The sequence below is a fragment of the Pangasianodon hypophthalmus genome, chromosome 11 (assembly GCF_027358585.1).
Source record: "Pangasianodon hypophthalmus isolate fPanHyp1 chromosome 11, fPanHyp1.pri, whole genome shotgun sequence".
NCBI classification, from domain to species: domain Eukaryota; kingdom Metazoa; phylum Chordata; class Actinopteri; order Siluriformes; family Pangasiidae; genus Pangasianodon; species Pangasianodon hypophthalmus.
The window spans coordinates 12,433,277-12,455,277 of record NC_069720.1 but is presented as its reverse complement, the minus strand read 5'-3'; the positions used below and the strand labels follow the sequence as shown (position 1 = coordinate 12,455,277).

At 36.8% G+C, this 22,001-nt stretch overlaps 1 protein-coding gene across 1 annotated transcript in view; it reads left to right on the top strand.

Moving 5' to 3' along the window:
• Positions 1–1,882: 1,882 nt before the first annotated feature.
• Positions 1,883–22,001, top strand: part of map1sa (microtubule-associated protein 1Sa) — a 28,434-nt gene continuing 8,315 nt past the window's right edge. Inside the window, exons 1-2 of the mRNA XM_026930453.3 lie at positions 1,883–2,074; positions 12,336–12,437. Of these exons, the coding sequence (XP_026786254.3) occupies positions 1,915–2,074; positions 12,336–12,437 (262 nt within the window). The 5' untranslated portion in view covers positions 1,883–1,914. The remainder of the gene's footprint in view (positions 2,075–12,335; positions 12,438–22,001) is intronic.

The following is a 22,001-nucleotide window of genomic DNA, read 5'->3' as shown; positions in this document are numbered from 1 at the left end:
TTGTAGTATAGCTACCATTATTACAAAGCCTGTGTAGTACTCTCGTTTAGGTAATAGAGAGTGGAGCTGAATTCCAAATTACTTCTTACTAGACTTATAGTGCACTATGTAGACTATAGAAATCATTATTTTAAGCCCTATGTACTACACTATTACACTAAGTGCCAAATGACTCCAGTTTTTAAAATTATTTAGAAAATACATAGCTGAATAACAAATGACTCCTTACCAGATGTGTAGTGCATTACATAGGAGTAAAAACCACAGTTTCTCATAATATAACGTGACCATGATGATGCAGTGCTGAAAGAGCAAACGTTGTGTCAGAAAAGAGGAACAGATGTCCACTGACTGGTGTAACACTACCCCAGTAGATAAACTACCTCTAATTTTGCAAAGAATAAAACACTCCATTTCATGCTGTTATAGGAAAATAATCGACGACAAGGTGGTGTGATGAAGCAGTGTTACTGTTACCACCCCAGTGGTTTGACTACTTTTCTATGAGACTGCATGTCCCAGAGTATTTTATTCCACAGCAATTTGCTATTAATTACAATTTTCAATTAAATAAAGAATGGCACATCATATTTTTATACATTTCTAGTTAGGTTTAATGCTCTGTGAGACAAATGAGTACCTGTACTCGCTTATGTTATGGCAGCTATAAACAGTTATTCTTCTGACCAATCAGAATCCGCAAATCAATAGTGCTGTAGTATAATAAATAAGTAATCAAGCATTCGAACAACTGATGGACCATTTTATCAGCTCTGCCTTCCATACAATACATATTAAAGGAAAAATATAGATAAAAAATAAAGCTAAAGAGTAAATATATAATATATATAAAGAATAAACTGTAATAGGCTTTAATGTTGTTATTCCTTAATAAATGTATTGTTATTCGGAATAACAATTATAATATTAAAAATTTAATGATAAATAAAAAGTCACAATAAAAGTGTGTGTGTGTGTGTGTGTGTGTGTGTGTGTTAAAAGAACTGCTTGCTAGACATTGTGTACTTTTTTATGTAGTAAGAAATTTGGGCCTACAATCAGGAATGACTATAATTACAGGTAGAAAAAATAAAAACTAAGCATACTAATTCCACAAGAAAAGGGGGGTCAAAATGAATTAAAATTAAATAGATACATAATTAAATTATATAAAAAAGGAGAAACGTAGGTGTGATGGTGATGCCTGCTTCATAGTAAGTTGTATTTTCTAATTGGTGAAAGAAGTTTATAGCTCTTTTTACTATCCATTAATATTCAAGATTTCATTAAAGTCCTTTAAAAAAAACAGTGGGTTGGGTTTAAATATTTAATTCGTTTTATTTTTCATTAACATTAAAGATTGTTTTTAAAAGGTTTCTCAAAAATATACAAGAACAGTGAATAAGGTTTTATTATTATTATTTTATTTATGTATTTATGTTTATATATGTATAAAAACCTATTATTATTTTTTAAAAGTTATTTTTACTTTTTATTAAAATTAAAAGTTGAACGTAAAGCCCAATTTCCTTTAAAGAAAAAATATACAGTGGATTAAAAAAAAAAGTATAAAATGTTTTTGCCAAGATAATGATATTGAAAGATGCTTAAACTATTTTTGCTTTTCATTAACATCATAAAAAGTCATTAGAAACAGTAGATAGGGTTTTAAGTTTTAAATTTATGTATAAGATAATGATAATGTTTACTGAAAAAAACATCCCTACTTCTTTCTTCACTAATACCACATTTGATCGTGTAAAAGTCTACATTAATGCTAACTTCCCTGTAGAATCCGGGCGTCACTTCTGTGAGATTCGATTGGCTCACCTGGCCTGTCCATCATTTGTCACACGCCCCTAATTTAAATAAGGGGCGTGGCTCCTGCGCCTCATTCGACTAAAACTTCGCAACATGGCGTCGCAGCGCATCGACGGAGTGAAAATGATGGAAAACGCGAGCGCAGCTTCATCCCATCCCGGTTTTAGCAGCGATAAATATTCTTTACTGGTCGTGGTCGGGGAACACACCGCTGCCGGCTCTGTGGAGTACCTAGTTTCGGAGATTGAACGAGGTAAAGTTGGTGTTTTTTTTCCTGATAAATCGTTGCAGTGAATCAGGAGGCAGCAGGGCTTCCTTCGTCTTTGGGGTCTGATCCGATTTACAGGTGATGAGTAATGTTTAAGCTCACTTTAAAACAAAATCGGCTCCCTTTTCCACTTATAAGAGGCTGTTACAGCTTTTCAGCTGCACACAAACATCCCTTAACAATAACAAGAGTTCTGAGATTACTGGCTGAATCCTAAATGCCTGTTTCTTTCAGTCTAGGGCACTAAAGAAGTAGCACTCTTTTATGGCACACTATGTAGTGCACATACTGTATATACTCTAGGCCCTAGTAAGTGGGAAGCTGTAGACATAATGCATTCGTTTTCACAGACTATAGAAAACACTGCTTTTACCCTATGAAGTGTACTTGGAATTTGAGATTTGGGATTCAGCCCATGATAAGAAATAAAATGCAGTGACTGGACTTCTCTATTTCAGAACAGAATGAATGAAATGAAGTGACTTCAAGCGAATAAAGTGATATTTGTCAGTGGAAAATTGATTTGATTTTAGGATAGGCTGTTTTAGGATGTTTTAAGCTCTCCCTGAAATCAAACTTATTGTTTCAGAGCTTTTTGTGCCTGTCCCTCCATGTTATGGACACCAACATGGTACTGCATTTAGAAGGAAAAGAAGGAAAAAAAAAGTTGTGAATATTCTCAAATTTTTGGCTCTTGTTTAATCGGGGAAGCAATTAAAAAAATTTTGATCAATCATCCTGTACTAGTCTTGTGTTCAACAAATGAAATGCTCTCTGAAACACGTCTGTCCCACCCCCTGGGCTGTGTCATGCTCTACAGTAGGTGCTTGGTAGCAGTAAACATGGTTTCTCGGTGTGTGTTTGGCTCTTTCTACACACTATTCTTGGTGGAGAATAAACAGTTGGAGTATATTCTTTTAGAAGAGGGTGGAATTTATGCGACTTTTCTTCCGAGGCGTGGTTTACCAACGTGGGGCTGTTCAATGCTGGAATGGTGCTACCTGATGGAGACTGATGGAGAATTCTGTCGTTATACACTGTCGAGGCTTCTCCATCAGTAAGAGTCAGTAATATCTTTTTATCTGCCACTCAGACACGTCACGTGTCTTTTGGTGACGACCCTGTGGCTCATTGTCACCATCGACACTGCTGGCGCTTGACCTCATCTGAAACACATACAGCATATCTCCAAAACCACATCTCATCATCTAGGAAATCGTCCTGGTTAAAGTGTGGGTGAAGGCGGTGGTGAGAAATCCTCCACAGCTGAAAAAAGACTTGTTAATCTTGTCACTGTTCTCCATATTTAGCTAGTTCACTAAGCTACTATCAGGTTTGCTTAAATTCAGTGGGAGTGATGAGGATCTCGAACGCTATTGGCTGTTGTGACAAACACTTCAACACCCCATCACTCTGGCTTCCTCTTGCAACAGGAAATGTGTCAAGTCATTGCTCTCAAACCACTTTAAAGAGTTACACACTTCTGGTGTAAAAAATGATTATTTTTGAAACTTCAGCATAATAATAATAATAATAATAATAATAATAATAATAATAATAATAATTTATTATTATTATTATTATTATTATAATTATTATTATTATGCTGAAGATCCAGGACTCTTATCTTGTTCTATCACATATCACAAGGTGTTAACCTCATGAATGAGCACTTGTCTTCAAACACTGGGGCTAATTTTCCATTTTATAGACCCTTTAAGGATGCAGGGAAATATATGTAGGCCTAATGGCACACAGAGTACATCTGCAAACAGAGGCTATAAATGCAGTGCATCAATTTACACAGTCCTGATAGGAAACTGCTGAGTCGACGTGTCTTCTCCATGACTGCCTGGTTCTTATAATGAACAGCAGAAATGCTGAAGCTGGGCCACTTGAAAATAATTATAACCATGTGGCAGAACACAGCCTTCATACAGAACAATTCTGAGATGCATTCATATAATTTCTGCTGTTTTTGTTACTATCTAATGAAAATGGTTGGAAATAAATAATTTAAACCACACAAACCCTTGTTCTTGGGCGTGGCCTGTCCAGTTTCTTTTTTTGGCTCAGATGAAAAACAGTAGTAGCTGTATATATGTCTTCTAAAGCTAAATAGTTAAACACGAATTAAATAACACACTAATCAGTTGCTCGATTTACGTTATGCTCGAATTCGCACTTGCTTCATTCTCTGATTAGTTTAGCAAAGCAAGCTAACTGTACTAGCTACGTACAGATCTGTACTAGCTACGTACCAGAAGCACCGACGATCTCTGTTACTTCCTCCCCAAACTTTTTTTTGTAAAGTCTCTATATACATTTAACTCGAGGTTTTATGACAGGATTACCTGAAACCACAGCTATAAGCAAGTTAACTGCATTAATACAGACTTAGGGAAACGAATGAGTTCATGATTGTTATCCTTTTTCTAACAAAGTTTATGACCTCGACAAAAAGTCAGAAATTTATTGGCGACCGTTTCAGCTGTGAGATGTAGTGTTCTGTCCTCCTATCACAAAAAAACGTCATTCGAATCTGGCTAGTATATTTATTTTTAACCATGTTTATCCATGAGTAGACTGTGTATTATAAACAGGAGAGTATTTTGCATCAAAGTTTATCGATGTGCGTCACACGACTGTGAAATTTGTGAAGTTTAAAGATGCTCTGAATTTCTTTTACCTAACCTGAGAAGCTAGCGAACACTCACGCAATAATGTCATTTACTGTGGTTTAAAAATAAGATTATCAGCACATGAGCTGGAGTGATTATTCTACTCTTGTGTTAAATTAATAAAGAGAGAGAGGGATGGAGGAAGAGAAGGAGGCAGAGAGAGGTACAGGAAAAAATTATTAAGAAGAGAGATGTGAAATGTGTGGGAGAGAGGGACAGAAGAGGAGAGAAAGAGAGCGAAGAGTGTGAGATGTAAAGATAGATGGGGAAAGAGAAGAAGAGGAAGAGTGAAAGAAGGTGGAGGAGGAGATTGGAGAGGATGAGAGATAGTTAGAAAGCTATGGAGAGAGAGGGATGGGAGCGAAGAAGAAAAGACAGGTAGGGAGACAGTCAACAAAGAAAGGAAAAAAGAGAGAAGTGGAGGAGAAAGATGGGAGGAAAGCGAGAGAGAGGGATGGAAAGGGACAGAGGAAAAGATGGAGAGTAAGAGAAGCAAAGGGAAGAGAGATGGGAGAGAAGAAGAGACAGGTAAGGAGAGGGGGAGAAATATTTGGAGGAGAGAGATGTGAGATTAAAGCTGTTGCTATAAATACTGCAGCTGGTTTTACGTCATTCTGGCTGATCTGAGCAAGAGAGCACGACTTTGTCCTCCATCTTTAGTGAAGCTCTGCCTCCTACAGTACACCCTGCTCCAGAGGCGAGTACACATTCAGGCATGTTATATTATAAAATGAGACTATTCCATCAGCTGGTGATGAGGAGTGAGTTTGCTACTGATTTTGTTTTCAGGACACGTTAATGAGGACTTGACATCTGTGAGGGCTCTACAAAGACAACACCACCTTTGTGACCTTACAACAGGGGTGTCCAATCTTATCCACAAAGGGCCAGTGTGGGTGCAGGTTTTCATTCCAATCAAGCAGCAGCCACACCTGATTCCACCTGTTTAATCAGTTGATCTTGGCTTTCAATAGACTATCAGGTGTGGCTTCTGCTTGGTTGGAATGAAAACCTGCACCCACACCGGCCCTTTCCGGATAAGATTGGACACCCCTGCCTTACAAGCTCAGTGTGTACGATTGCTCCAATACTGCAGGGGGCGCTATTGAAATATTGTGAGAATTGCTTGGCCGTGCCTCTTTTGTAACTTCCAATCACAGACTTGGGTGTGTATTGTGTTCATCCACAGACTTCACCCAGCTGCCATGTTTATTACATGGGGCCAGAGTCTTCACATGATGTCACAATTACATTACGTTTTTTTTTTACACAATTACGTAATATTGTTTGCACAGTAACATCAAATTGTTTATGCAGTTACGTCATATCGTTTTGTTTTTTCGTAAAATTGTTTACGCAGTTACGTCATATTGTTTACACAGTTACGTCATATCGTTTGCACAGTAACATCAAATTGTTTACGCAGTTATGTCATATTGTTTGCACAGTAACATTAAATTGTTTACGCAGTTACGTCATATTGTTTGCACAGTAACATCAAATTGTTTACGCAGTTACGTCATATTGTTTACGCAGTTACGTCATATTGTTTACGCAGTTACGTCATATTGTTTACGCAGTTACGTCATATTGTTTGCACAGTAACATCAAATTGTTTACGCAGTTACATAAAATTTTTTAGGCAGTTACGTCATATTGTTTGCACAGTAACATCAAATTGTTTACGCAGTTACGTCATATTGTTTGCACAGTAACATCAAATTGTTTACACAGTTACGTCATATTGTTTGCACAGTAACATCAAATTGTTTGCACGGTTACGTCATATTGTTTGCACAGTAACCTCAAATTGTTTACGCAGTTATGTCATATTGTTTACGCAGTTACATCAGATTGTTTACGCAGTTATGTCATATTGTTTACGCAGTTACATCAAATTTTTTATGCAGTTACGTCATATTGTTTACGCAGTTACATCAAATTTTTTATGCAGTTATGCCAATGTTTATGCAGTAACTTCATGTTTTTAATGGAATTACCTCATATTGTTTACATCGTCACTTCGCATTATTTATGCAGTTACATCATATTGTTTACACAGTAGCATCACATTGTTTTTGGAGTTGTCACATTTTACTTTAGTTTGTGCAATTTCAGCATATCGTTTACCAGTTATGGCATATTGCTTACACAGTATCATTTTATTTACACAGTTACATCACATTTTTTCCGCAATTACGTCATATTGTTGGTGGAAGCCAGGCAAACTTCATCTCCGTATGAAGCGTGCGGAGGCGTTAAGAGTGCAGTGTGCAGGCGATTCGGCTTCCTCATTGTGCTTCTTTTATCAGCTCAACGTCCAGCAGCATGTAAAGAGGAAGCGGCAAGTGCGTGTTAGCATAAGTGTGTATGACAGCCCAGTCATGTCCTCAGATTGCTTTACGTCATCTCTCTCATTCCCATTCCTTCCTCCATCCTCTGATTCTTAGTCTTTATCTCTCAAGACTTCTGTGACTGACAGTAAAGACACACATCCTCTTTATTTGATTTTTTTAACCCACTGACCACCATTTCCTCCTTTTCCTGGTCAGATGACTTTGTTGCACAGATCACAAACAGAAATCGGCCGCTTGCACGTGATGGCAAGTGCACAGCAGGACTTCAAGTTTTAAAAAAAAAAAAAAAAATCCTTTCCTGAAAGAAAATTATAGGAAGCCTCCATTTCAGCATGGCTGGCTCTTTAAAAGCCATCTGAGGTTTTCAGCAGCATGCATGAGAAAAAGGATGAAAGTGAACTGGCTGGGCTGCTAGCTCGGTTCGCTCAGCTGTGTGTTTGCATTGTGAAAACGGATGCTAATGCGCAGTGGCGTCTCATTTGTGCATGAATGTCTGCACCCAGGTTAAAATTCTTTCTCTGGTTTCAGCAGCAGTTGCTGTTGGTGTTTAATTTAATCCTTTCGCTTCTCTGCCTTCATCCTCCATGGAATGTTCTTTTTTTTCCCCTTCTTACTGATTCTGTTTATTTGTCTACTTTTTGCTTGTTTCCTGTTTGGGTTCTGCTGTGGTTTTTGGAATGATCGAGGTTCTCTTACAGCATCAGTGGTCTGAGTGTCAGCCTGTTCTGTTCATATAATTATGGTAAAAATATTTCTTTTTCTTTTATGTGTCTTTGAGCAAAACTGTCCTCGTAAAGGAGGCGTGGCCTCTGTGCTTCCGTTCCAGTGAACAAGACATGGCTTCTGTACTTCAGTCCCAGTGAAGTGGGTGTGGCTTCAGTGCTTCAGTTCCAATGAAGGGGGTGTGGCCTCTGTATCTGTCATTCTTAGTGATGGAGGCGTGGCCACTGTGTCATTCCTAGTGAAGTAGGTGCGGTGTCTGTGCTGGTCAATTCTAGTTGAGGAGGCGTGTCCTCTGTAGCTGTGCTTCCTAATGATGGAGGCATGTCCTCTGTCTTTCATGCCTAGTAAAGGAGGCGTGGTCTCTACCTGTCAATCGTAATGATAGGAGGTATGCCATCTGTGCTTGTCAGTCAGAGTGACAGAGGTGTAACTTCTGTGCCTGTCAATCCTAATAAAGGAGATCTAGCTGTCCTCTAGCTGAAAGAGGGGTGGTTTGTCTTTCATTCCCAATAAAGGAGGAGTGGTGTGTATACTTCAGTCCCAGAGAAGAATTCATGGCCTTTCTGCCTGTCAGAATTAGGGAATAGAGGTGTGGAGCTGTCAGTTACAGTGAAGGAAGTGTGTTCTTTGTGCCTGTCATTCGTAATAAAGGCGGCATGGCCTCTGTGCCTGTCAGTCATAATAAAGGCGGCATGGCCTCTGTGCCTGTCAGTCGTAATAAAGGCGGCATGTTGAGTGCCAGTCAGAGTGAAGGAGACATGGCTTATGTGCCTATCAGTCCTAATGAAGGAGGTGTGGTCTCTGTGCCAATCATTCCCAGAAGAGGAGATGTGGTCTCTGTGCCTGCCAATCCTAATAAAAGAGGTGTGGTCTTAACTGACACAATATTGAAATTAAACAGTCAAGAATAATCACCTCGATGAAAAAGCTCTAAATTGTTAAAAAAAAACAAAACAAAACAAAAAAAAACTAAAAATCTGATTAATTAATCATGTGTAAAGTTCATGTTTGTGTAATACTTAATACAATATCCTACATCATCATCATGACCAATGCCATCATACATACATCTTTCAGATTAGCTGGTAGGTTTATTTCTATATAATATAATATAATATGTATATACACATGGTATATGATGTGTTATGACGTCTCTCACGTTGAACGGTCAAGTTTTATTCAGTTTTTGTTGTGGTTACTATTTACACATTTTAGAAAAAAATGCTGGTTTGTAGATGTGGTGTAAATAAAGTAACCATAGTAAAGTCTTGTGGTGTTCTTCAGTTCTGCTTCATGATGTGATATTTTCCGATATTGCGACACATTTGTTTTACAGTACAGTAAAATTTCATAAAAGTTCAGCTTTTCTGAACTTTTCTGTGGTGAACCTGTTTTGAATGTGCACCTGATTATTTGCATTAATCCAGAAAGATGGCACTGAAATGTATTCTGCAGGTTTGCTTTCGTTTAGCTTTGGAACGAAACAAGTAATTTTTGTCTTTTGGGGAAATGTTTTGTTTGTTTTCTCCAGAGTCGATTTGAATTTTTTTTTAACGCTAACTTTACTTCTATGCATTGCTGTGGTGGAAAATCAACAGAAGACCTCGGGTTGTTACCTATCACTTCTGAGCCAGCGAGTGACCTCATCAGGAAGTGAATAAATAGAAAAATCTGTCACAGATTTGTGACAGTGTGTTTGCCAGACATGTCCTTGCTGAATACTTTCATTCGACCTCGGGTGACTTTTACATCATCTGCCCTGTCCTTTTTTCACGATCCTGGCAAAGCTGACAGATTAAAAAAAAAAAGAAAACTGAGGTCATGTCTGTGTTTGTCCCATGTAAACTGAAGGCTCCACATTCACACATTAGGGAAGTGTTTTCCAAAGATTTTCCGCAAACGGTATTGAAACTGGATTTAAATGTGGGCTAGAGCGTGTGTGCTTCCTATATCTGGGGGTTTAACTCACATTGCCTTCCACTAACTCAGTACAGTAAACTTTTATAGCACATCGCTATTGCTTTCTGGACGTTGCTGTTGTTAATTTTCTATAATGGCAGCTCTGACATTAATGCAGCTGGTAATGTGCTTGTTCTAATATGTTAGCGTTTCTGTAGTAACATCTCATTTACAGGGAAGTGTACGGCAAACGCTTCGCATACACATGTTTTAAAACATGTATAATCCTTGATATGGTGAAGTTTTCTGTAAGGAGATGTTCATGTAACGTTTATGGAAGGAGTCTCCAGTGTCTGTGCTTTGTAACAGTCAGAGATATGAGGAGTTTATGCTTTGTGGTTTCTCATTAACATGACAAGCTGGGTTTTTGTCTGTTGTGTTCATAGCTGCTGTAACACAAGTGTTCAACTCAATGTTGTTTGTAACAATAAATGGATAAAAAGTATGATATGGTGTTGTTTAATAAATATAAAATTGTAATCAGTGGGAAACTGCTGTGGTGTTAGAGGAATAAAACACTTCAGAAAGTGCCATTATAGGAAAGGAATCAGCTTTGGAGTGGTAATAGTAACTTTGCATCATCATACCACAATGACATTGATTTTTCTTATTTTTCTTATGTTTTATTCCTTATCTACCTATCTAACACATGCGCATCTAGATTGGTGTGATAAATGATTGTTCCGTAATAAAATAACACATTTTTGTAATCAAAATTTATACAAGTTTTTGTATCTTTGAAAAATATCATAAACTTTTAACCCCTTCAACTCCCAGGATTCTGTATTGGGTTCAGACAAACTAGGGCTGGTCAATATCACAATTTAATATCGATATGATAAATTCTTTCTGAGATATCACTGGAATTGTAATCTCTTTTTCTAAATATTACATTTTTTTTTTCTTTTTATTAAATTTCTTTTTAGTCTAATAAATACTAATAAATATTGGTATTTATTAGAATTATTTGATTTTTTTTCTTTTCAGTTTTAAGTCATTTATATTTGTGTCATTGAGTTTTTCTTTATTCAGTTTGTTCATGTGAACTTATCATGATATCATTTCTATCGTAACTATTAACTGAAAACCTTCTGTTTAATTTTCCTCTAGTTTCTTGAATGTGTTCGGATTGATAAGTGAATCATACACTGAGATTCTTACAGATCATATATGGTGAAAGCAGAATGCATTGCCTGTTCATATTATGGTTTCTTTGAGGATATTTTTGGCTCATTTAGCTTTGCTGTGCTTTAGTACCACAGTCACATGTGTTTGATTTGTTTTTCTGAGGTCCACTTATTTAAACATAAATGTTTGAAATTAAATATTAGTCCTTTTCCCCCACAGTGAACAGTTTCCCAGTCATACACAAAGCGGTTTAAGAGCGGAGCGGTGGTTATAATGGCAGTCTTTGTGCTTTGAGTCCCCTGGTTAACTCATTTATACAGCTCCTGTTTTATTGAGAGGAGAAATGTTTACTGTGGACGATAAAAACTCGGTGATACGGCCGTGTGCTCCACCCGCTACGCTTCCATTGTAATTACTCTGCACTCTGAGGTCACATTGACAATTACATTTCATTATCGCATGCTGAGAGCCAAAGGCCATGGTCTAGCAGGATATAGAAACATCCAAAACACGAGTCCACAGTGTCCCGGAGCTATTTTTACCCAGCTGAAAGATGAGCAAATTGTACCTTTTACTCTTCTGAGAGGGAAAAAAAAAACAACCATGAGAGCTGCAAGATTTTTAATATTGGTGGATTATTTTTTCATAATAGCAATACATTCATCAATGTGTTAGATTTCATTTATTTTCTCTGCTTCTTGCATTTTCTCTCGGTTCTTCTATTGAATCCTGTGTTATAGGAGACGCACTGATCCCCTGACAAAAATATTCATGTTCCATAAATAACCGTAGTATATCCAATAGCTAAGTGTTGGGTGTATTAAATAAGGAATAAAACACTGATGATTCATCCCATAGCTACTAAATATTTGAGAAGCTTTTCCAAATCATCCATCATTTTGTAATTACTGTTTCAGAAAATAAGCCTCTGGATGTGCACGTAAAGATGAGCAAACACAGTGCCGGTAGACTTCTCTCTGCCAACGCAAGAGCCAAAAATTTACTGAAAATTAGAGATGGCTGTTTGGACAGGACTGAAATAATCATCCCACCCTTGAGTTTGTCCAAAAAAAAAAAATAAAAATAAACACAGGAGGTATTTTAGGAATTTCTTCACAGAAACACTGCAGATCTGGTGAAAATAAAATTACCTATTAGTAGCTGGGAAGATTTGTACTCCAGTACCTCGTGGCCAAATCTTCATCCTTAATATAAGGCACATGAAGTCTGTAGCAGCCGTTCTTTTGCTCTGTTTGGGACACGCCCGGCTCTATATTTGGTCTTTCTGCATGTGAAGGCTGCTGTGTCTGTGGGAAAGTGAACTCTGAACTCTGAGCATGCTTAATGCGCTCTAACAGACCTGTCTCTGTCTCTCTCGTTTCTCTGTTCTTTATGCAGGTATTCGCTCCTGGGACATTGACCTGTCCTCCTGTAATTTGGATGAGCAGCTCAAACTCTTCGTCTCCAGACACTCCGCTTTCTTCTCTGAGGAGCTCAAAGGTACAAGCTAAACCATGTGACCTGAGAACCTTTTATTTCCATGTAGGAGTCTGCTGCTACAAGTTATCACTTAAAAATACGCCAAACAAGCATTATTAAGAGTCACTAAGAGTCATCTTTTCCCCCCTTATGAGCGAAATGTCATATGAATCTGGAAAAGGTGATAGATGTGTATGTGTTTTGAATGCTCCAATATTATTATCTGACACCCTGGAAGCCCCGCCACTTCCCTTCATTTTACATTAGTAACGTTTTGCCCAATGCTCTCGTCCTGTCCCGACTCGATTTTCTCACTTGGATGATGCATTCACACAGCGTCCTTTCTTTCTGTTGCAGTAAATGGAGAATGTTTTGAGTTTCACATTAATGTGAAATAAAATCTATCGATCTATGTTTGATTTAGCTAACATTATCACAAGTATGTGATTAATATAAGTTAGCTAGTTTGTTTTTTTTAGGGATGCCACTGAAAAACATTTGCCCTAAAGTGGTCAAAAATGACATGAGAGAAAAAAAGCTGAAATTTTAACAGAAAAGGATTAAATAGGCAGATGTGTTAGATTTAACACTTACAAAATTTTTTTTTTAATAGTAATGATCAATAGAAAGTGATTTAAACTCTCTTGTTCTCCTGCGCTTGTCAATGCAGATGCATTTAAACAGCACAGTAGTAACCTGAGTGTGTATATGCTCGGGGTTTTACCGAAACCACCAGGCCTTTAGGGGGAAAACCACCAGGCGGTAGGGGCTTGTGTGTTTTAGTTAAGATGTAGACACTAGAAAAGTTTACATGCACACTTTCTTATTAATTTCTGTATGCAGCATCTTACAGAAATTAAAAAAATATCAGCCCTGAGTGGTGGTTTTTTTTTTGTTTGTTTTTTTTTTTTTTTTTTTTTTTTTTTTTTGTGTGTGTTTAAATGTATTCATATAAGAAACCTGGGTTGCTTGTGTTGTCACGATGACAACTCCGCCCTTGTTTTTCACTCTGAAAGCTCAATCTGGAGCGATTTTCTGTTTCCACCCAGAAGAACCATTTCTTGACCACCAAATTCAAGACCAAGAGCAAAAAATGGACTTGTGTCCTTGGCTTGAATGTACATGGCAAGTAGCCTTGCGAGAATGAACTTGCAATGACTCGAGTGTTTCTCAAGTTTCTGCAGCAGTTTCACAAGCTATGGCAGTCTTGGGAACTATGCTCCAACTTTTTTTTTTTTCCCCCACAGGCCCATGCTGGGGGAAAAAAGCTGAGGTGAACAAGTCAACATTCTGAATCAATTACAAACCCTAGCACTATTAGCCACTGCCAATTTAGTGCTAGTTACCAAAGAAGGGTAGTATATTTAACAGGAGCCTCCTCTTTATGAAACATCAGAATTAACTTTATTATGTTGTTTGCATCAGATATGATATTACAAATCTCTTGCCTCATCACCTGTCAGAATTTGCACCATTTAATTAATATAAGAGAGTTTAAAAACTTATTTATGCGTCCCTTAGTCCATTCCCAGGACTTAAATGTTGCTGGTGTGAAACCAGGAAGTGGTGTTGTCAGAGGCTTGGAGGAGGAGGAATCATTTTGTTGCCATGGCAAACCAAGCAGCTAAGGTTATTGACATAGCCACCATTAAAATAAGCTGAATATTATTTTATCGAAAATGACAATTTTATTGGTGTGATGCTAGTGAAACTTCGTATCTTTGCTTTTTAATTGCTGTCACTGATGGTTTTGTGTTTTGAAGAATTTGACATTAGATGTTGAAATGGTTCTCAGAGCCAGAAATAAAATTTGCACAGCCCTCTATGTTAGTTAAACACCCACAGTTGATGATGTAATGGTTAGCTTTTAGACAGCAGGAAATGTGGGCTGCTTCTTGAAAGAGTGTTGCTGGCTCCCTGATGCAACCATGCTGCGATGGTTTTAGTGGAGAAGAGCCAAGACGATGACCGGAACTAGATTCACTTGTATTGATTGTATTGAGTCATGGTTCAGAATATAAGGATTTATCATGGCTTATTCCCATTTTGTTAGTGTGAAATGGGGATTGGCAACACATCAAAAATACATCACAATACTATGATACGCTGTGTATCATGATATACAACCTGCCAGCAAAACAGTAGTGTTGGATTAACACTAATAATAATAATAATAAAAACCTGTGGAAAATTGTGTTAAATACTTTTTTTAATTCCTACAAAAATAAAATTACAGAAAAGGAGGGAAAATCAATACAAACTGCTGATGTTTTACATTTTTTTAGGATTTAGTACAAAATTGTAACATCAACCAACTGCTTCCAATCAGAGTTTGTAATTTTTATATCATTTCCTTTTCTTCTTCTTTTTTTTTTTTAGATACTGTGATCTCAGAAATGTATATAATGACATGATTTATGACACTATTTATATTATATTGTCCTATGTCCAACCCTAGAGGGAAAATAGGTGAAGTGAATGGTAAAGGTTGATATGAGACATGGTTTGGAAGACTGGAATGGAATTGGAGAAGAGAACGGAAGTGAAGATATGAGCAGCTGATGGTGCAGCTGTCCTTCCCCACCTTTAAATCACCATCTAATGCTGGATTGTGAACACATGGCACACGACTCAAATTCTCCACCATGACGAGATGACAGTTTATCAGCCACTAAGCTGCTGAAGGAAAGAGGATGTTACAGAGAATACAATTAAATTACGCATACTACAGGAAACGGAAGACGAAGAGCAGAAAGACAACATCCACCGAAACATTCACACTGAGGCCCTGTTCACCTGGTATTATCATCCGTCTCGACTGATCCGATCACAAGTGGACAGCTGAAACACATAGCCATTTACATTTAAGTTTTCATTTTGAATATGTTTCTAGTAACCACTTTCATTTCGTACATTGTTTCCGCTGGAGGAAGGGTGCCATGCACATTTTTTATGTCAGTCTTCTGCTGCATTTTTCTTCAGGCAGAAATGTCCTGTGAATCCTGTCTCATGTACCTGTAGGATCTGTTTCAAACAGTTCAATGGCAATGACGCAGTTGATCGCTGTCCGGGACGCATATAGATGCTTTTGCATTCACTCTGCGAATGCTACGTGGTCATATGCGTCCCAGACCCGAAGGTGGTTTGCGTGATCAGATCACTACACTTCTCTGAGACACATCGCACCTTGTTCACACCTGTACTTTCCACATAATATCAGATCACCAGGTGTGAATGGAGCCTCAGTGTGTGGCAATATTCATGTGTGCAAAAAAAAAAAAACCCACAAAACTCAAACAGAAACAGTATCACTCATGGAGGCGGAACTGTTCACATCCACCGTGCCATCTTCTATCATGTGTGAAATGGAAGTCAAATCTACGGAGTTGTTCCCAGACTTTGGAAAAACACAGAACATTTTGCAAGGGTATTTGCTCATCAAAGTGATATGTACTCAAGCTATACACATCACATTTCGTGTGTAGGAGTAAACTTGGGGGTGTGCTGTTATAGGAAAATAATCAATAATCCATATAAGTGAAATCTTTTTTATTCCTCTTATGCCATTGTAGCTTGCCGACAGTTACAGTTTTTACTTATTAAAGAATGACCTGTCGTACTCGTGGTACGTCCACAAAGAGTTAGCTGGCGTTCTCACGTACGTTATCTCTTTTTCTTTTCCTCTCTCTCTCTCTCTTGAAGTTGAAGATAAGACAAAAATTGCAGCTTTTGCAAAGTCCTGAAGATGTCAGCTTTACCTCTGGCTGTTACAAAGAGCTAACACTGGAGACTCCTTCCAAAAATGTCACCATATCAACAAACAAAGCATTTTTTTTTTTGCTTTTAAAGGAGAGCAAACTTGAAGAAAGGGCCAGAATTCTGGTTCACTGACTCACAGAAAAGTGAATTAAATTCATAAAAAGATGAGATGCATTAAATCATGTGCTATGCAGTGGGCTAACCCGTTTATCACCATTGATGGAGAAATTAAGCAATGGTTACATTTTCATAGTTAACCAAGCTGCAGGGCAGTGCTGCTCTCCTCTCACCTGATTGTGAAATGTAGCGATGCTTTGTCACACAAATATTAACACAGACACTGTGAATATCCTTCACTGTGTGTGTGTGTTTTTCAGGGACAGGAGTCATAAGACTTACATTTCAAGCACAGAACAGGGTTCTTTTAGCTAACAGCTGTTGACCTTTTCCCAATAAGATCAGCTGACAGGATTCCCCTCTGTAGCTAGATACGCCAATTACTGTTGGGCTGTGTCTCAAATTGTGTATTACCAGGAGTGGAAAACTGATGAAGTCATTAGCTAGCCCACAGGGTCACAACTGAAACCTAACTGATCAGGCTGAAAGGTCATAGTTAACAGAATGTAACCTGGATGTTTGTAGAATATAAAAATCCAAAATGGAAATGACAGATCATCAGATGGTACAGTCTGTGATTTTAAAACACAAAGTGGTTACTTTATACTTTTTTGCATTTAGAGAATAGCTTTTTTCTCATACAGAGCTAGTTTTCTGGGCAAGAAACGTGCAACTAGCCAGCTAGCTACCTCACAAGCTAATGGTAGAGATCAGAAGAGTGTCTTTTCACGACAACGCCTTTTTTTTTTTTTTTTAAACAACAAAAGTGTTTAAATATTTCTTTAGCTCCAACCTGAAAACAGTGAAAATGGGCTTTTGTTTTATAAATGTAAATTTTTTTTATATGAAAAAAAAAAATGCTTCTGAGTAAGATGAGTAGGTTGAGCTTTGACAAAATTATTTAATTCAGAAGAAAAACTTCTTTATATCATAAAGGAAAAATTATTCAGCACTAAAACTACACCAAGGGAAAATATTTTATTATGGATTTTTAGCTTCAATTATGTAAATATTATTAAAGATTGAAGAATAAAATAAAAGTTTTGACATCCCTAATTATTAAATGACTGTTACCATAGATGGCTTATTAAACTACGTTATTTAGTGCACTAGTCTCACTAGAGGTGCTTCAGTGTGTAATGTTTCCTTACACACACAGCTAGTCCCTGGATGTGTGTGTTGAGTTGGGTGAGTGTGTAATGAGCAGTTTGTGTGTATATACGTGTGTGTGTGTGTGTGTGTGTGTACACTGTCCTCATCACTTCCAGGCAGGAGGCTGAGTAACAGACGAGCAGCTGCTGAGGAATGCATAACGTCAGAGACATCACTCTCTTTCTACTACACACACACACCATCTGTCTCTCTCCGTCTTTCATTTGCACTCTCTTCCATGAACCTGCATCTGCATTGTGTTTTACTTTTTCACACTCGAACGCACACAGTCTTGCTTCATTTTTATAAGTATTTTATAGTTTAATGATCTAGTTATTAAACCCGACTGCATCAAGTAAATCAAATTGTTTTATCAATCTTTTAGTAAAGTTGTGTGGGTTTTTTTGTCAGCCAAACTGAACTTAGATTTCTCACCTGATTTACAAAAATTTAATGTTGATAAATCATCCATAAATTACCAAGCACGTTCCTAGCACAGTGGATTTACATTTAGCCACACCCACACAACTCCATAAATGGTAAAACATCAAAATTATGTTATGCTGTTTTGTAGCGCAGCGTGAGCAGCCATTTAACAACATGACTGTCTTTGTGTGTTAACCTTCATGCTTCTTCCTCCCTGGCTAATACCAAATTATGGAGAAAATCGGAGAAATTTTATTTTTATTTTATTTTATTTATTTATTTATTTTTGCTTTAAAGGAAATAATCAGAATTAAAACTAATCAGTTTCTGCAAGCAAAGTGTAAGTACATACACTTCTGCAACATACAGACTGATTTCTGTTTTAAGATTATTGCAAAGGATACATTACTTTAAGGTTTTTGCAGTTAGCCAGGGTGCATATTCTGATGACTGGAGTGAAAGGGACTTGAGCTCACTCAGGGGACACTATAGAAACGGGGGAACGAATCTTTCCTCTCTCCCTTCCTCTCTCTTCCCGGATCTTTGGGCTGTCATTCAAGAAGTGAACTTGTCTCAGAGGCTTTCATTTTTGTAATCTACCTTTTTTTTATCGAATTACTGTCAAAACCTGTCGGAAAATTCTGAAACTGATTATTGACTGAAATATTAAGCAGATGGCAATAGATGCTCACTCAGAGCCGAGTCTCTGTGTGAGTGTGCAGACTGTTTCGGGTTGAGCTAGCTTTAGCGGTGTACACACTGATGCACTACACACCTAATCACAATGCCCTAATATGGGCTTTTAATTGTTAATTTATTCATTCACCTGTTTATTCAGTTTAATCTTTATCATTAAACTTACTCCTGCTTTTGAACACAGCCAAATTGTGTGTGTGTGTGTGTGTGTGTGTCAGACAGAGTGTCCTGTTACACTTTGGTGGTTGGTCGCTCCTGTAAAAACTTCCTGTACTGCTTAATGAAAACAGCTGTGACTGCATTTTCCCACCATTACATCCAATATTAATGAGGCAAACATAAAATCCCCATGCTGTGTCATGCTGTTATAGGAAATTAATCAGTGACCGGCTGGTGTGATGAAGCAGAGTTACTGTTACCACCTCGAATTATTTTCCTTTAACGCATGTCCCAAAGTTTTTTATTCCTCTTATATCACAGCAATTATATTAGTTTTATAGTAATTACAGAACAGCATATCAGTCTTTTTATCTGTTAATAGTTGTATGTGGACCGTCCGCAAATCAGGTTCTCACATACGTTATAGCAGCTATAAACAATCATTCCTTCACCAACCTCTTTGCAGCTATATGTGTTAGTGAGAAACCCTAACAGAAAACTTCACCAATTCATAAAATGAATCAAAACCTTCTGACCAATCAGGATCCAGAATTATACAGCACTGTGGTATGAATTTTGATATTAAATATGCACATAATCCATAATGAGCATCTGTTTAATATAAAAAGCCTCATAATCCTAATTTTGTACTTAGCACTTTAACAAACATTTCATCTCTGATGTTTGGCTAGTACTAAAATCCGTAAACTAGACGCTATAACACTGAAAATCTGCTGCCTTTGTTTGCATCAGCACAGACAGTCGGTAAACTCTAAATGATGTTTACTGGAGCATCATCAGACAGAAATCACACTGATCAGCAGAAACAGCGTGAGAATATGCCAGGAGTGCATATAAGGTCCTACAAATATGGGTTGATTTGATCTGACACCGTAATAAAGCTGACTAAGATTGTACTGTGTTGCAAAGAAAAAAAAATTGTGTCAGAATATTAATCACACACACACACACACACACACTCTTATTCTCAATAGTAGATACAGTGTTTAACCTTCACTCTCTTATTGCTGTGAAATAAAACATCTACAGCATGTGTAGCCATCACATTTACCAACCACATTTTTATTTACACATTTTTATTTACTGCACACAAAATAAATTATTTAACAGGTTGAAAATAATAAAGTGCTGCACAAAATTGTAACTTTTTCAGTTTAAGATCCAGTATAATATTTAACCATTTATCACACTTCCATAAAGCATTCTTTTTACTGTTTAAGATTTATTCATTAACATTTAAAAATTGTAAAGATTCAATACAAAATTGTAACATTTTAAAGAATTATTAAATATTTGAACATTTTATAATTTAAATATTCCATTCAAAATTAAATATTTTACTGTTTAAGGTTTAGTAAACTATTTTTTTTTTTTACATTTTTAATTTTGAAGATTCAATACAAAATTTCAACATTTTATTAAAACAATTATTCTTTCTTTTTTTTTTTTTTTTAAACATATTACAAGTTTTAGGTCTTCAATTAAAGGTTCAATAAAAAAATTATTTTACAAATTTGAAGGTTCCTTTTTTTTTTTAAAGCATTTTACAATTTTAAAGATTCAGTACAAGATTGTACCTATTGCTTTAGTTGATATAATAATAATAATAATAATAATAATAATAATAATAATAAAAAGCGTTTGAATAAATGTGATTTGTAATTTCTGACCTCGGACTAGGAAATGCCAAAGAAAACTCCCTCTCAACTATTCATAATTATTAAATATTTAATAATTAAAAAAGACACTTTTAGAATTTTTAAGATTCAGTACAAAATTACAAATAATCAGCTATGTCCAGTCAGGGTTTGAATTGTTTTAAAAATAATGACGATACTCAAGATATCCCAGAAGAGTTTATTGCTACATAATTCACGATGATATTGATGTCACCACATCACCTCCACCCTGCATTAAAGCCTCCTCATTCTCAATATTGGAACACATCTACAGTTTTATATAAAAATACACTGACTCAAATCATAAATACCTTATGAACATAATACCTAAAACATTTCATCTCACTAAGGGATTTATGGATTTTGGCAGAATTTTCTGGATACTGAAAATGCAAAAACAAGATGAAGCTCAAAATTTACAGCACTTGATTATATTTGGCTTTTTTTTTTTTTTTTAATAACTGGGACATGGGGCATGCTGGCTGTAGTTTAGAGCTGATAGAATGAGTTTCCTCATTCGAATACTTCATAGTCACACTTTTAATCCAAACATCTCAAAAGTAAACTGGTTTGTAAGAAATCTCGTTCCAGGCGTAAATACATGACACGTTTCTGCTTCACACAGATGTTGTAACAGCTGTGTGTCAGTGTACAGGAAGGAAGAAGCTGTGTGCTGTCATGTTCAAGGTTACATTCAACAGTTCAGCAGTTCAAGGTCACTTTGTGTTCACACTGGCAAACAGCAAAGTGACGGGTGACACTTTTTTTATTTTCGATTACAGGACTCGGGCGACAGGCGAATTGAAAAGACTTTTCAAAGTACTTTTCTGCATTAATTATTTGGGAGGAAAAGCGAGCGTGTTTTCGAATGTTTTGGTTCACCGGTGACCTGGACTAAAATGGGAAAACTAATAGAATTTAAGTCAAAAGTATGAGAGGCTATTTAATTGCACACATTTTTAAAATTCTTTAATGTGGAATGTCTGCCGTACAAGTCCCTGTGAATGAGCTGTTACTATAGAAATAACATATTAGAACAAGCGCTTTAATATAAACCTGTCATTTTAGTTGCACTGCTGTCAGAGCTGCTGTTGTAGATAATTCGACAGAGCTGTGGTATAAAATGAGATAGAAGAGATCATTTCTAATAGAAGAGAGAATGTCAGTGTTTCCGTTTTTTCCAGCTGTGTTAAGGCAGATCATGGTTGGCGTTACCTTCCCCTTCAGCATTTTGCCTCTCAGTAAGAAACACATCATTAATGGAAATGTTTTTCATGAACAACTCTTTACTTGCATCTGTTAGAGCCTTAGGAGGCTGGTTAAATGGGGGAAATGGTTCTACCATGTAATGCTCTAGTGTTTTTCTGCAAACGCTGTTGTGCATTCCTGAAGTGGTTACAATCTGAAGTGGAAATTACAATCTAAACACAATCAAGGTGAAAATCGGTCCTCCACAAGGGAGTTATTCAGGACACAGCTTGGTTTAATTCTGAGCTTCCAGCAATATAAAAAAATGTTTTTTTTATAAGTCAGGAAATAATGTTCCTTTTCTATACTTGAATAGTTGTTCATTCAG